General features: G+C 22.5%; 4 protein-coding genes across 4 annotated transcripts; 2 read left to right on the forward strand and 2 right to left on the reverse strand. All coding sequences in view use genetic code 6, as the record gives it.

The window, feature by feature from the left end:
• Positions 1–204: 204 nt before the first annotated feature.
• On the forward strand, positions 205–2,603 carry TTHERM_00293380 (coronin; the record flags this gene model as incomplete). Its single annotated transcript, XM_001013070.4, has 4 exons — positions 205–741; positions 843–962; positions 1,108–1,458; positions 1,689–2,603. Exons 1-4 carry the CDS (start codon positions 298–300, stop codon positions 2,601–2,603), a joined length of 1,830 nt encoding a protein of 609 aa, XP_001013070.3. The 5' UTR covers positions 205–297.
• A 609-nt stretch (positions 2,604–3,212) lies between these two features.
• On the reverse strand, positions 3,213–4,650 carry TTHERM_00293370 (clathrin light chain; the record flags this gene model as incomplete). The annotated part of the gene is made up of 7 exons (XM_001013069.4): positions 4,521–4,650; positions 4,061–4,252; positions 3,907–4,001; positions 3,721–3,798; positions 3,570–3,637; positions 3,411–3,498; positions 3,213–3,338 (listed from the first exon to the last, which is right to left on the reverse strand). Exons 1-7 carry the CDS (start codon positions 4,561–4,563, stop codon positions 3,213–3,215), a joined length of 690 nt encoding a protein of 229 aa, XP_001013069.3. The 5' UTR covers positions 4,564–4,650.
• Positions 4,651–6,243: 1,593 nt separating this feature from the next.
• TTHERM_00293360 (dopey, amine-terminal domain protein) lies at positions 6,244–13,146 on the forward strand (the record flags this gene model as incomplete). The annotated part of the gene is made up of 18 exons (XM_001013068.2): positions 6,244–6,618; positions 6,699–7,025; positions 7,078–7,291; positions 7,360–7,725; positions 7,791–7,991; positions 8,048–8,313; positions 8,404–8,906; positions 8,992–9,159; positions 9,213–10,230; positions 10,286–10,603; positions 10,661–11,124; positions 11,249–11,594; positions 11,648–11,950; positions 12,008–12,105; positions 12,163–12,358; positions 12,415–12,649; positions 12,717–12,934; positions 12,988–13,146. The coding sequence occupies 18 exons, from the start codon at positions 6,244–6,246 to the stop codon at positions 13,144–13,146; spliced, it is 5,775 nt and encodes a 1,924-aa protein (XP_001013068.2).
• A 658-nt stretch (positions 13,147–13,804) lies between these two features.
• On the reverse strand, positions 13,805–15,815 carry TTHERM_000293349 (kinase domain protein; the record flags this gene model as incomplete). Its single annotated transcript, XM_012796915.1, has 14 exons — positions 13,805–13,880; positions 13,934–14,026; positions 14,075–14,167; positions 14,218–14,296; positions 14,353–14,363; positions 14,420–14,512; positions 14,585–14,677; positions 14,747–14,839; positions 14,890–14,982; positions 15,039–15,128; positions 15,187–15,288; positions 15,339–15,431; positions 15,537–15,629; positions 15,790–15,815. The coding sequence occupies 14 exons, from the start codon at positions 15,813–15,815 to the stop codon at positions 13,805–13,807; spliced, it is 1,128 nt and encodes a 375-aa protein (XP_012652369.1).
• Positions 15,816–16,741: the final 926 nt, after the last annotated feature.

Consider the following 16,741-nt stretch of genomic DNA (forward strand, 5'->3'; position numbering starts at 1 on the left):
AAAAAGATTCCAAATTTATTATTTTAAACACGAATTCAATTGTGATTATTTCTTCTCTGAATTATTTACCAATCATATTGTGTTTTATGCGGGTCTTTACAATAATACTAAAATAAATTTCAACCCTTCAAAAATGACTCTTGTTTATCTTTTTAGTTCTATCCGGATTAGAGTTTGAGATATATCCAGATTTCCTGTTCATTAAATAAAAATTAAACAAAAAAAAATTACCAACAAAAAAAAGAAGAAAATCAATAATTTTATTAAAGCATTTAATTAAGCGGACATTCATTAAAAATGGCTCAAAAGTTTAGATTTAGAAATCTTTTCGCAAAATCTCACACAAAGTGGGAGGACATTTAACCTTTAGGTGGTGCTACTGATGGTTATATAATAGCAGGTAACTCTAAGTTCATAGCTTTCCCCCTTCAAGGTGGTATGGGAAGCACTTTAGGTGTATTAAGCTATAAGCAATCTGGAAGAGTCAAACAAATTTCTTAAATTAGGGCCCATACTTCTCACATTACTGATTTCAAGTTTTTGCCTTACTAAGAAAACACTGTAGCTACTGCTTCTTAAGATGCAACCATTAAGTTTTGGCACATTGATGATGATAATAGCAAAGATATTGACACTCCATTAACTACACTATCTGGACATGCTCTTAAAATCAATTTGATTGCTCCCCATAACTCAGCTAAAGGTATATTAGCCTCTGCATCGTATGACAAGACTATCAAGGTAAATACTTTAAATTCTTTTTTTAAAATCAGTCATTAATATTACTCTTATAACCTAACATTTTTAAAATAGCTAATTAACTTTTTTAAATATTAATTTAGGTTTGGAATACTGAAGAAAGCAAAGATGTACTTACTATTAACTAAGGTAGTAACTATGCTCTTTGCTTAGAGTGGTCCCACGATGGATCAATCCTAGGTTCTACATGGAATGATAAACAAGTAATATTATTATTTAAAGTTGACTCCTTCATTAATATTAAGAAGCTAGACTTTTATAAGACTTTTATGATGGAATTGATTATTCTTTAATGCAGACTATTGATTTAAGGTTAATAAAAATTCTTTTATTTTAAAATAAAAATAGGTAAGAATTATTGATCCTAGGTAATAAACATTTGTTAAAGAATTCGGAGCTCATCAAAGCACCAGAGCATAAAAAATGGCCTTTTTAGGTAATACAAGTTACTTCGTAACTACAGGTTTTGACCAAGTATAAAAGAGATAGCTTTTCCTTTGGGATATTCGTAATACCTCAAGCAATATCAAAGTAGAAGGCTGTTCTTAAGCTTAAGGTGTTCTCCATCCCTACTATGATAGCGATTTAGGTATTTTATATCTAAATGGTAAAGGTGAAGGCTTAGTCCGCTTATTTGAATACCAAAACGGAACTCTCACAACTCATTAAAATGATGTCATGGTTACTGATACTACTAAGGTAAAATATCTTATCAAATTTTATAATAAGAAGATATATCTTAATTGAGAATTTAAAGTACTTTAGGATTTTATCAATGCTTTTAATATAAAATGAATGAAAACTTATTAGCAATAATTAATCCTTCAAAGTTTTATATAAATGAATTTAGTTATTTTTGAATGATGAAAATAAATAATCTAAATTTATAACATGTATACTAACTAATTGCAAATTTATTAAAATTAAAGGGATATGGTTTCTTACCTAAGTATGCTGTAGACACACATTAGAATGAAGTTTGTAGATTAGTAAAATTATGTAGCAAATACGCTGAAGCAGTTTCTATCATTTATCCTAGAAGAAGTTAAGACTTTTAAGAAGATCTCTATCCAGATTGCTCTATTGACTTTAGCTTGACAGCTCAATAATGGCTTGAAGGTTAAAATGCTTAACCTAAAGTTGCTGCCATGAAGGATTTAAAGTTGTCTAACCACACTCATCATAGTAAGCCTGCTACTACCACTCACAATTAAACTCTTTCTCATCAAGTTCACCATACTACTACCACTACTAATGTTACCCAACCTCAAAGAAAATCAAGTAATACTTAAACTAGTCATACTACCCATCATGTTAAGACTGAAGCTAAGGTAGAAGCTATTTCAGAAAAAGAAAATAGTCATCCAAACAATCAACAAGATGTAGAACACTAATAATTACAAAAAGCAATCGAAGAAAACAAAGATTATTTAGCTAAAAATGAAAACTTAAAGAGTGATTTAGCTCAAAAAGATGCCGAAATTACTGAATTAAAGAGCTAAGTTGAGTATTTACATCTTTAAGTTTAGGAAAGAATATAGAATGAGTAAAGTGTTAGTGTTTTGACTTAAGAAGTAGAATAATTAAAACAAAACTTGGTTTAAAGTGAAACCTAAAATACTGAGCTTAAAGAATAATTGCAAGCATAAACAGTTACTTTCTAATAAGAAAAAGAATTGCTTAACTTGCAAATTCAAGAATTTAAATAAAAATATTAAGACTGCATTCAATTAGTATAAACTTTAAGCCAATAAGAAGTAAGTCTTGAAGGACTTGAGCATGATTAACTTCTTTAATCTCTCAGATCTCTTGCTGAAAAAGGCGAATAGAACTCTTAACTTTGAGTGATTTTTTTGATTTATTCTTTTGAAATAATCTTGATAAAATAAATATTATTGTTAGTTTAAATTACATTTAAATGAATTTGTTTATTCATAATTTATTTGAATATATTGTATCTTATATTAAATTCAATTTTCATTATTTGATAAAAAATAATTTTAATTAAGTAATAAACAAATTTTTCTTTTTTGATTTATTAAATATAAATTAAACTATAATTAATATATTTAATGTTTGTTTATTAAGCTTTTATTGATTGAATTAAGATTGAAATTCAACCAATAAAATTTTAATAAAAAAATAAAAAGAATTGAGTATCCACGCGGAAAATTATTTGTTAATATTAAAAAAAATAAATAAATAACTATTTCATTCAATTATTAATTAAATAGCAAAGGCATTATTTTTGATACAAAATATAAGTTTTATGATAAATAATTGTTTCATTAAAAGTAAAAATGATGTAAAATGTTTATATAAATAAATAGGAAAATCAAATAAAAATGAAGTATTTCAACTTTTTAATTACAAACAAAATTTACAATGAATATTTATTTAAATTAGTTACACCATCTATAGTTACTTAACATAAATTAATATTATATATAATATCAGTTATTGGCTAAATCTGATTTTTTATTAAGAATAGATTCTTTCATTCTAGTGACATCCTTGGCTCCAGGATATTCACTGGCCTTTAAGCTAATATTACTAGTAACCTTATCCCAAGAATTTTTCTGTTTTAAAAGAATAAGTTAAGAAAAATATTTTTTAAATGATAAATTTTGATAAACTAAAAAAATTTTTACATAAGTTTGCTACTTTCTTGATTCAACTAAAACTTCTTCTTCTTAAAGACAAGCTTATTTTCTTTTTTGAATATTTTATTCTCTCTCACTATTTGTTAATAAAAAATGAATTTATAAATTTATTTCTTTTACATAAATTATTTATTTATTTATTCTTACGATTTCCAGTTAGCAAGATATGTTTTAGCAGCAGAAATTCTTTAGCTCTTCAAACTATTTTCTTCAGACTATATTTGCATATAGAAAAACACATTATTATTTGCTGAAATATTCCAATAAATTGTAAAAATCTAGTATTTATTTATATTACTTGCTTTTAAATTAACTTTTAAGTTCTTTCTTGTTCATCTTTTTAGAGTTTAAGTTTTCTTTCTTCGTGTTCGCTAATCTGTTTGATAAAAAAATCAAAAGTTAATACTAAAAAATTGTTTGTTAAAAAACTATGAAGAATGAAAATGTTCAAAAAATTCAGGTTAAATTAAAATTTTATTGTTACTTGTTAAGGAGTGTGTTCAGTAGGATCAAACATATCAAAGTTTTATTGAGGTTAGCTGCTGCTTCCAAAATTATTGTTAAAAGCACCATATTAGCCTAATATTGTAAAATTAAAAACGTTAAAATTTTAATACTCGAAAAATATTTTTGATTACTTTGAGTATTTTATTCAAAATTTGTAGCTTATTAAACTGGTTATCCACCACCGAAGAAGTCATCTTATTCTTGATGTTCAGGTTATGTTTATTAGGGTTATCCTTAGCTTTAATCACCAAAGAAGTTATCAAACTGATCACCGCCAGCAGCTTATTAATGTGCTTCTTAGTTGGGTTCTTATTAGAAAACATCTTTAAAAATAAAAATATAATTAACATCATGAAATTAATATTAAAAATTTAAAGCAAAATAATTTTCTTTTTTATTTATTAGCTGCTTTTTTATAAAATATTAGTAAATTTTTTCATATAATTCTCTATCATATTATGATTGTTTCTTTCAACAATAAAAAAATATGCTTAACAAGCTATCTGTCACTACTTATTTTCATTTTATTTAAAGCTAATAAAGTTATTTTTTCTAAGTTTTTGTAATATATTTTAATGTATTATCAATTACCTTGATGATTATGAGTTTCGTCTTCAAAAAAGTGATCGTCCATTTTTATTTGCTTATTTGTTGTTGAATTATCTTTGTTTTTTATTTTATTTCGGATATCTTCTTTCTTCCTTAATTGTTTAATTTTTATTTAAATAATAATTATTTCAAAATTGAAGGAAACCTATTTTTTACTATCTTTTATTAATTGAAGTTATTAAGGAATTTAAGATAGATGAACACTTTGTTATTTAATATGACTTTTCTTCTAATATGCCTATTTTATTCTTTCCAAAAATAAAAGTTATTGTTTGTTTGCTTGCTTGCTTGATTTATTGATAGTTTGTTTTTTATATTATTGCTTCATTGATTCATTCGAAAGCATAAATAATATTTTGATATAAAATTTCTATGCAATTCTTTTGTTATATATTTTAAATTTTAATATGTATGTATGTAATATTCTGGTTAGTATTATTTTGAAATTTATTATAAACTAATAAATATGGATTCAAAATAACTTAAATTATCAGTCTTAAATTTAATAAAATTTTTATATTTAAAATGACAAAATATATAATTAGTTAATTTATAATAGATTTCTGAATATATTTTAATTTTTTTATTTATAAAATTAATTAAAAAAGAAATATTTAAAATATCATAATAAAAATCCATTTTAGATAAGATGATTGATTATATAATTTAATCTAAAATGTGAAATTATAGCTTTATGTTATATACTGATTTTATATATTTTAAGATTTACTGAATTTTATAAATCTATTCAATCGTAAATATAAATTAAAATTAAAAAAATTATTTTACTTTTGAAAATTGAACAATAAATCTAAGTTAGAAAATTTATAAATACATCCCTTATTAATAAAATTAAAAAATCTATGCTTCAAATATATATCATATGTAAATATTATAGTTATTTCTCTCAAAGAATATTTTATAAATTTATGTTAATTTGGTAATATATTGATTGTATTTTTATATTTTATTATATTCTTTTACATAAATTTAAAAATATTTTACAAGAATGAATTATATTTTTATCATTTAAAAAAAATTGGATTTGTTCTTATTTTTATTAGTAAAAATGAAAATATAAATTAGTAAAATTTTATTATGATTAATTTGAAAAAAAAATATTTAATAATAAATACTAATTAGATAAATAATATTAAATTTAACTTCGAAATAATTAAAAACTTAAATATGGGTTTTCTATTTTGTTTTTAATTTAAAGATTTAATTACAAGCTAAAGTTTTTGATGCTCATTTTAATGGCTAAATATTTCATAAATATAAAATTAATTTTTTTTATCAAATTTTTTGTAAAATTTATCAAATTTCTAATATCTTTTGTAATTTTTTTGGGAGTAATTTATTAAAGATATAAATAAATATTATGTAAATAATATAATAGATAAGCAAGGTTAGGGTGATATTAGCCCTATTAAGAGAATCTATTAGAAGGATACATTTAACAGTTTTAATAGAAAGTTTATCTAAAATGTATGATCAAAAATAAAAAAAAATAATTAATAAGCATTAAAATTAATATGGATATTCTATATATTTCCAATCAATTAATTTGTAATCAAATTTAATTGTTACTATCTTTGAAATTAATTATTTATAATCAAAATAGCAAAATAGTTTGAAAAGTTTGTTTTGATAACCATTAAATTACATCAAAAGTGTGAAATATAGATTTAAAAAATTGTAACTGATGGAGAAGTCTTATGCAAAAGAAACAGAAAATCTAAAGAAATCGCTTGCAAATCATTTAGCATAGTTTGAAAAAAGTAATGAGTGGGCAGATTCAAGTAACTGGTTAATTAAAGCTGCATAAATTTTAGATGAAAACAAAACACCTCATATTCCTCACAAGGAAATTTTTGCTAAAAGGCTTGCTCAATGCCTTTATCCCTCATTACCTTCTAAAGTGCATGGATTAGCATTGACAACTTATGATAAGATTTTTTAAAATTTAAAGCTTTTAAAGTTAGGTGGTGATAACAAAAAATATGTTAATCAGCTCTCATCTGATTTAGCCTTATATGCTATTGGCCTCTTTCCCTTCTTTCAATTTGCTTCTTTGCAAGTAATGCTTAATGAAATGATTTACATAAAAGTCTATTTTATATTCATATTTAGTGAATTTTACTTTAAAAATATAAAAAGATTAAACCATAATTTTTGAAGCTTATTTAAGATTACATTACTGAGCTGCAAGTATAACTCATTCCTTGCCTTCCTGGGCTTATTGCTTGCGTTTTACCAGGATTAGAAGATAACGATGAATCAGTATAAAGATAAACTATAAAATTATTAGACACAGTTTAAGAGGGAGTTGGCTAAAAATATTTTTTTGCAGCTTTATGGATGACTATTCTAAGAATTCCTAGAATAAGGATAGGTGGATTCAAGTATTTAAATAAGAAAACTAAGCCTTTTAAGCAGATAGAAGCTGAATAAATTGATTATGAATTTTAGAATTTTGAATAAAAAGTAGTTTATTTATTCACTTGATATATTTTTTATTTCAGTTAATGTTATAAAGAGCGAGGATTCATTATATGGAGATAGCAAATAAAGTAACAGCAATAACTCCTTAAGAATTAAAAAAAATTCTGAATATAGTATAAAAGATGAGAATATTAATTTTACTGGTCAGCAAAGTTTTGATTAAGAGGTTGAAGGAGAAATAAGGATTTCTTATGACCACTTTTAGGATCCAATAGCTTAGCTTTAAGTCTAACTAATGAAACAAATAAGTATAATCTAAATTTATATTTCAATAGTAGAATTTCAAAAAAACCTCTTATTATGAAATAAAATGTAGATGCCATAAAAGACTTAAAGAGTGAAGAGAATTTCTATCCTAATAAATCAAATTTAATTATTAATGCTTTACTAAGTGTTTTATAAGATGAAAATATATTAACTCGTAAGTTCGGATTAGATTACATTACCTCACATTTTCCAATTGAAGAAGACATACTCTCTGACACAGATAAGCAGCTTTTAGTTTAGCAATGTCTGTATTAATTTCATTTAAATGAGTTCACTGTCATGAGAAAAATTAACATTTGGCTCTTTGGTCCTCCTGACAATGACAATAAATTCAGTGTATAAGATGATGAAAGAGGGATTAAACTGTTAAAATTCATTAAAAAATCCATAGTTAATTTGTTCTCACTGCCTTTAAGTAAATAAATAAATAATATAATTAATTTCCAATAATTTAACTTAAAATATATTTGTAATAATTAGTTGATAAAAATATTCCCTTGAAGGTTCTGTAAAATTTTTACAGAGAACATGATCACTTGATAGAACTTACTTTAGATGAGATTGCTTTTGAGATGATAAAGTTTATGTTTAACGTTAAAGAAGACTAAAATTTGTTCCTCTCTACTTAGCGTCTTCTTCAAAGTATTTCTAACCACATGGACTTGGTATTCAAGTAGCTGAGTAAAGATATTTTAATTAAATAAAATATTGAATATATTATAATCTATTCATTATAGGTTTAAAGTTATCAGAAGCAATGGATCAAAGAAATGAGACAAATGCATTGCAATCAATTGAATTGATTGAATTTACAATTTCTATGTAGCATAATGATATTTCTGAAGAAAATCAAATAGATTACTCATAGATTAGCGAAAGTTTTCAACCTATAATATAATAAATTTTGTAAACTTTTGTTAAGATTGGACCTAAAACTATAACTAAAACAACCTACAGAGGTCCTGCCTTACATTTAGTTTTAGAACTTCTAAAATAGCTTACAGTAAATAATTAAATAAATAAATAAACAAACAAATAAAAAAACAAGCAAATACTTTTTTTAATAAAATTTAATTTAAAAATAATTAATTAGAATAATAATGTGTCTGTGACTTTGTCAGAGTAGCATAAAGAGAATATTGTTAAGTTTAGTGATTATTATTGCGAATATGTTTCATATATTTTGTAAACGGATGATGATTTTGGTATTTTAGACTATTCTTCCAAAATTCTGCTTTCTCTAAATAAAATAATGGCTATTCACTCTGAAAAATAAGAAAAAACATTGATTCCTAATTGGCTAGCTTCTCTAATATCATGCCTTAATTCTAAATCTACAAGAATTCTCTATTTTTCTGTTATAAATCTTTATGATTTGTTAGAAAATCCAAACGAATTTAGAGGATATATCAGCAAAAATGAGGAGACCCTCTTAAAGATTCTCCATTGTTTATACTATATATTAGATGAAGAATCTATATCTTCTTCTGAGATCATCAATAAAATTTTACATTTTAAAAATTATTATTCCTAAATATTCTACTAATTCATATAGCAAGATCTCAAGATTTCTCCTTCATTAGAATAATCAATAAGGTAAATAATTAATTAAGTTACTTACTTATTTTTTAATTCTAGTTTTTATTTTATAAAAAATTATTTTTTTCCAAAATTCTAAAAGACGCTATTCAAAGTATTTCCGCCTAACAAATGACTACTTCTTAGAGAATTCAATATAAAATAATGGTGTGGGAATCTACGAATTGTTAAATTATTTATAAGATGATAATCCTCTTATACGTTACACTTCAAGAAGCTGGTTAAATGACAATTTAAGTTACCTTTCTCGGTAAATTTTAAATAATTTACAAAATATAAAATTATTTATTCCTTGTCTTAAAGTATCATAGATCCTTTGATTAGTGATTTACTAGATGAATACAAATAAGCTGAATACTTTTTAACAAATAATAAGAAAGTATTATTCAAAAACGAATATAACTAAGATAAAGTATAGAATTTATATAAATAAATTAAATCAATAGTTAGCATTCTAAGAGAGAAATTTGTTTTGTATTGCTTCAACTAAACTATTTCTTTTAAGATTTAGTAGTAGATCGCTTCTATTAATAATATGGTTTCTTAGTTTGATATAAATAAATGCAGTTACCTTGAAATAATTATTTTTCTTTCACTCAAGCTGATGTAAGGATAAACTTCAAACTCTTTTTCTTATTAATTTTAATCTAAAAATGCAACAATTAACGCAAACTTTTGTGATTTCTTAGAATCAATTATGAATGAGATATAAGACCAAGAAATATTGATGAAGTCAATTACTTTTATGCTTGAGAATATTCTAATTTGTATATCTAATTTGATAGATTAAAACAATTAGGTTATGCAAGTTTAAGTTCTCAATTTATTCAATATAATCCTTTAAAAAATCAAAGATAATATCTCAAACCTTAAATCAGATGATAAAAAGCTTATTAGTGAAATTTTAACTTCATATTTTTGTTTTCCTACCTTGCTTCTTGGATTAAGCAGTACAAAGACATATTATGTTAACTAGACTTACCTGAAAACAATAAACAGTACTGTTTTCTACTGCTCTCAGCTTATATAACCAGATAGCAAATCACATAGCAATCTTATTTCTACACTTACTAAATATGTTGAGTAGATTACTAACACTTATGTAGATTTGATAAAAGATACTCAAGTCACAAACTTCTAAGAAGAAAGTTTGAATTTGACCCAGATTTCAAGGATAAGAACTTCTAATTCAAGGTCTTTATCTATAAGATAAAATTTTAAACTAAAAACTAAAAACAATGGTAGTATTTAGCATTTAGATGTTTCTGCTCTTTTCTTATAAGAAACAACTACTTTACCAGCTTCTCAATAAGATCAGCTTGTAAAATATATAACATTTTTTAATTTTAAATTTAACCCTTCATTTTAAAAAATAGATCTTGTTTGATGCATTAAATAAACTAATGAACTATTTTCTAAAGTTTAAGAAGCAAGAAGTGCAACAAAACACAGAAAGAAAAAGACTAAAGTCTTTATTTACTATGCATTCACATAATGAAAAAAAAGAAGCCTAAACAGCATAGTTTGGTTAATTTTAATAAATTAATAGAAATATCTTAGATAATTTACCAAGCATAATAGAAGCATTTTTGCATTGCTGGCCGTTATCAAATAGTTTTTAAAATTATTAAAATAAATTAACAAGCAAAGGCATACTGCAATACAAATATGATTCCTTTGTTGAATTTAATCAGGTAAACATTTCAATACATTTTATTCAATTAATTTAAAAAATTATTTTAATAAAAAAGTAATATTAACAAGAGCTTAAAAATAACAGCCTTAACTAAAAAGATTCTTTAAGGTAAAAGATCATAGCTATTATGAAACCAATTTTTACTTAATTTAGTGTTGACACTATGCATGCACTATTTAAGCTCTACACAAATAATATTTGCAATGAATGGTATAATGAAGAAGAGTATCCTATCAATTTGTATAAATTAATGGATCTCATAATTTCTCTTGATATAAACTTGGTTGATTTTATTAATGTATGCTTAAAAAGTGATATGGTACTACAAATCACAAACTTTTATAATACTAGAATATCTATTCCCAAGAATACATTTCCTTTCAGTAGATAAATAGCTATAAACGAAATCAACGTTCTCAGCTTCACCTATATAATATTTTCAATCTATCCTATTGATGACACGAAAATGCCTGATAATTACTTACAAGATATTTGGATTCCTGCAAATAAATTCTTTTAGTAATTATTAAAAGATAATTTTATAAATTTAAAAATCAATTTAACTTAAAAATATTATTTTTAATCATTAAATAAATAATATTTTATCTTGGTTTTTTAAATAAATATAATTCATATTAAATAGACAATTCAAAAGTTCCAAGCACTCATAAAGCTTAGTTTGGTTGGTTGAAAGTATATTTATGATGAGTCAAAAGTTTTCTCCTAATCAAGCTATGGTAGATCGTACTTTTAGGAAAGAATTAAGAAGGCTAGTTAAGGGAATTCTTTTAACTCTTTCTTAAATAGCTGCAAATAAAATATAATTCACTAGTGTTGTACCTACAGCTGTAATTAAAAGTACATCAGATGCTGTTCGCCGCCTTTCTGAAATTAATGACTTTACCTTGATAGCACCTATGTCTCCAATAATATATTAAATGTGCCTAGACAAGCCTGATTTTATGATATTCTAACTACCAAAAATAGATGTAGTTTTTCAAATTAATTTTAAATTAATAATTAAATAAATTTATATTATAAGGAACTTAAAGACATAGGAGATGAGTAGTTTATTCTTTACAATTAGATTATTTGTTATAAGGTCCTAAGTGATTTAAGCTATGAACTACTTTAAAATATTTACGCAAGTGACGAAAGAATCACAAAGATTACACAAAACTTTTTATTTGATTTATTTAAAGCAATAGAGAAAAAGAAATTAGATAATAACTAAATTATTCATGAAATATATGCATCTTAGCTTATTAATTCTTTACTTAAAAATAGCGGATAGCTATTAGCAAAAGAGATCAGAAAAAATATAATTGAGCTTTTTAATAGCTAAGTAAATTTAAAAAATAAATAATAAAGTAAATCAATATTTTTCGAATAAACTAATTAGGATTTCTTTAACTGCGACTTTTAAACTTTAAGAAATTGGAAGGACATTATAGATAGAATTTCAGACCAAGGTGATCTCTTTAAAGAATTCTTGACTAAGTAAGTTTGTTTAAATAAATAAAATTGAATTAAAACTTTTTTTATAAATTACTGCAGAGATGGGTTATTCTAAAATTTAGTATCAAAAAACCACGAGTAAAGTCATAGAATTAAAAAATTGTTTAGAGTTTGCTTTATAATTTACTCAGGAAATGTTGATAAATATTCTAAAAAGTTACTCGATATTTTAGAAGCTTTAAATGAAATAATTATTAATTACGAAGATTCTCATTAACCAAACATCTATATTCTTGTATAATTTTTTTCTTGACAAAAAAATAAATTTAATCTTTTATTTATCATTTTTAGATCCTATTTTGTTTTAGAATCCTTGTACTCAGAATGTCTAAGCAAACATTAAATGATTAATTTAGAATAGTATGGCCTGCTATTTTAACATTCTTAATGAAAATATTTAATGATAAAAGAAAAAAAACTAATACTAGTCTCAATCTAGTTTTAGCAGCTATTAAATTCATTGAATTGCTATCAATTGTTTAATTAGAGGAATTTTATTTTTATGAGTGGATGTTTGCTTTTGACTGTAAAATCATTTGATAACTTAATTGATCATGGATTTTTAATTTATAATATTTTGTTTTTTTAATCAGTTTTAGGAGTTAAAATTGAAAAGATAAAAGTTCCTAGCGATGGAATGAGTTTAAATATGAGTATGAGTTGTGTTGTTACACCATTTTAATATAAATAGCCACTAGCTTGCTATTTTGGAGAGCCTTACTAACTTGATTATATAAATTCAATAAATGATAATGAAATATAAACCAATTTTGAAAAAGATTAAAGAAAAATCATTGTCACAGAATCCTGTGTAAAATCAAATATTTTATTTATCAAAAGTAATTAAATTTTATGTCTGAATAGGTTGAAAACGAAGGAGAGTTAAACTCAAAAGTTCTTTACTTATGCTAATATTTAATTGATATTAACCATAAAAGATTGAGTATAGATAATGAACTACTTGAACAAGTTATAGAATAAGACTTTATAGAATTAAATAAAATCTTTTTTGAGATAAAATGAAACTTTTGAATTTATTTTAAGTAAGAAAATCTACCCATTTATAATTATTGTAATATTTTATTTATTATACCACTTTATATAATCATAAATGTAAAAATATAATAATCAAATTTAATTAACAAATAAACTATTAATATAAATAAACTCATCAATATTTATAACTATCAAAATTTAGATTAAAGTTTTTAAAAAATTAAAAAAAACTTAAAAATGTCATGAATTAATAATGATTTAATTTTTGTTTTTTTCACAGAATTTTCTTAACTTTGATTTATTTTTTTATTATTTATTAATATAAATTATAAAAATAAAATACTAAACAAAATTCAAATTTTTCTTTCAATTTTTAAAGGATTAAGTTTTCTAATTTTGTCATAAATCAGTTGCTATTAGGATTTTGTTCTTAGATATTGCGTTAATAAAATTCAATAGAACAAATAAAATAGAAAATAATAATTTATTTTAAATAATTTTTAGAAAAATTGAATAAATTGAAAAAAGAGAATTAATTTGAAGTCAATTTACAAAATATTAAATATGATGCAATTTATTTATAAGAAATGAATTTCATATATATTGTGATGATTTAAAAATTTTTAATTAAAAATAATTTATAAATGCATTTGTTTATTAATTGAGTTAGTTATTTTTTGTAGCTTCAGCTTTAGTTTTTAATGTATGTAAGTCTCTTAGATTTGTGCATAATATCAATAAATAATTATGAATCTGGGCTTCTAAAAATACAGAAAATTAAATAATTAAATGAAAGAAACATTTTAAAATTTACAATCTAAATAAGAAATAAACTATCATTAATTTTTAACATTTGTTGAGTCTTTTTGCTAATTTTATGATTCCTAACTTTTCTACTTTATTTTAACTTATAATAATAAAAGTCAAAAAACAATTAAATGATCTAATTAATTACATTCCTATAATTAAATCTAAAAAATTTAAATGTTTCAGATTTTTCAAACCATTTCCTATTCCTTCCATACCATCTACACCTATGTTACATCCACTTTTTAAATTAAAATAAATATAATGCCAAGTTTTATGATTTTAATTAACTTTCCAATTGTAAGATATAGTCTTTGTAGATGGCGACAAAATTTTAAACCTTAACCTAAATATTTAGCACCCTCAGATCCTGATTGTTTGTAAAATAAATATTGTACGATTTATCATAGAATTACTTAATATTACCTATTTCATTTCTAATAAATTTAAAAGTAAATAAAAATGATTAAAAATATATTAGTTAATTAATTACCTTACTATAGTTAAGTCGAGTAATATTAAATGATAACATTTTGAGAGACTTTCTGCAAAAAATTTTATGCCTACATGATCTATTTAATTTTCTCTTTTAAAAGTTTTGAAGAAATAAAAAAACAAGTTTTAACATATTTTAAAAATAGAGTGAGTAATAAATTACTGTCCTATCCTAAGATATAATTTTTTTAGTATGCCCAACTTTTCTAATCCTCTAGATAATTATTTAAGTCCTTCATTTTCAATATAATTGCCTCTGTTTAATTAAATAGTACGAAATTTATTTTTAAAAATATAACTTAAATTTTTTAATTTTATAAATTACATTCCAAATGAAATAGATAAATTAGTTATCTTTGAGCAGCTATTCAAAGCATTTTCTAAGTAATAGCACACTTTCTTAGAGTACTAGTTATCGCTAATTATTATTAAAATAATATAATTCTAATAATTTTGTTCTTCAAATACTTTAATATTTCTATAGTAAATTCCTTTAAAAAGCTGAGCTATGATACTGTTTCAATTATTTACTAAAGTGGATTATCATCAATGTGCATTTAACTATTTTGAAATAAAAAACTATAAGCAAAATAATTTAATGAATTATAAGCTTCTACTTTCCTAAAATAAGAGTTAAACTCCTGAGTACCACACATTTTTTTAGAGCTTGGGATACTTCCAAAAATTCATTTTATTGCAACTCTTTACTATATTGTAAATATATATTTTAGTCTAAAAAAATTAATTTATTTAAATAATTTAAACCTTTGTACAATAATCTTGATTTCTTACAGTTTATCTAAAGTAGGAATACTTGAAAGTAAATAGAAGATACATAGAGAAGAATAACTTTAAAGTTAGTTTTTACTTTATTTTATAAAAAACTTAAATTAAAAAATTTTTATAAGCAAAAGTACTCTTAAATTTCAAGTGAATATTTTTTGATCTCTTTACATTGCAAAAGAGACTTTCCTATTTCTTTGATTCCCTACATTCCCACAAAATTACCTCTATTCAAAAGATTTTATAATTTGTTATCATATTTAAAATAAAAAAATTGAATTTAATAAAAAATATGAAAAGAGTAATTTATTTTTAGCGATCAATCAACATACTCGCTTATTTCTAACTATAGATCTTCAATTTTAGTATTTCTTAAAATATCTTATCCTAGTTTTTTAGCTCCATCTATTCCTTTAGATTTTCCACTATAAATTTTAATATAATAATGATACATAAAGTAGTTATTAATTCAATAAAAAGTTAATGAAGAAAGTAAATTTTGTTTCATTTTAAAACGATTTCTTATTGTTTATCTTTTCTCTTTTTTCTATTTAACAAAAAATATTTTATTTATATAATGATTACATCCCTAAACTTAGAATTTGTTTCATTATTTTTGAATAGATATATATCTTTAAATAAAAGATCTATCTAGATTTGTTCAACTGGAGTTAATACTATACTAAATGATAATAAATACACACTTAATTATATTGATGAAAACCAAAATATTATTATTATTATTATTGATGTTTGTTGGTAAAAATTAAATTATTAAACTATTCAACAATAAATAAAATAATTCATCAAATATTTAAAATTTAATTATTTAAATTGTAAAATAAAGCTATTTACTTAATGATCACAACTAAATTCTTCATAATTAATCCATACTTTTATTACTTTTTCATTCAAAATTATTTTTTTAATAACCTAATTATTATTTTTACTCAAATAAAAATTAATAAACATTTCTTGTAATTCTAAATAAATTATGAAAATAATTTTATTTTTTTTGTTACAAATAAAAACACATTTATAAAGGGTCATCAAGCAAATAAACTTATAAAATTTATTAATTGGGAGCTAATTTTTAGTTTCATTAAATATAATTGTAAAAATAATAAAAAATACTTTGTATTTTTACATATTTAATCATGATAATAAATTAATTTAAAACCATGAGAAATGATTTTGAAATTTTGAAATATTTTATTTTTCTATTAAGAAAATGGCATAAACAAACAACTATTCACAACTTAAAAATTAGGTAAATTGAGTGATTGAAGTGAATATTGCTGAAGTTAATAAAATTTTGTATATCTTAAATGTAGCGATAAGAAATAATTGAAAAAAAATATAAAATCTTCTGAAATTTTAAGAAAAATAAATAAATAATTAATTAATTAATTATCCCTAACATAAATAAGTGATAAAAGCTTATTGAAAAATAATAAAGTTTTCATCAATATTTTGCTTAATTGATTGATTGATTGACTGACTGACTGATAAAAATAAAAAGATAATTAATTATTTG

The sequence above is a fragment of the Tetrahymena thermophila genome (genome assembly GCF_000189635.1).
Source record: "Tetrahymena thermophila SB210 genomic scaffold scf_8254688, whole genome shotgun sequence".
Lineage (NCBI taxonomy): Eukaryota > Ciliophora > Oligohymenophorea > Hymenostomatida > Tetrahymenidae > Tetrahymena > Tetrahymena thermophila.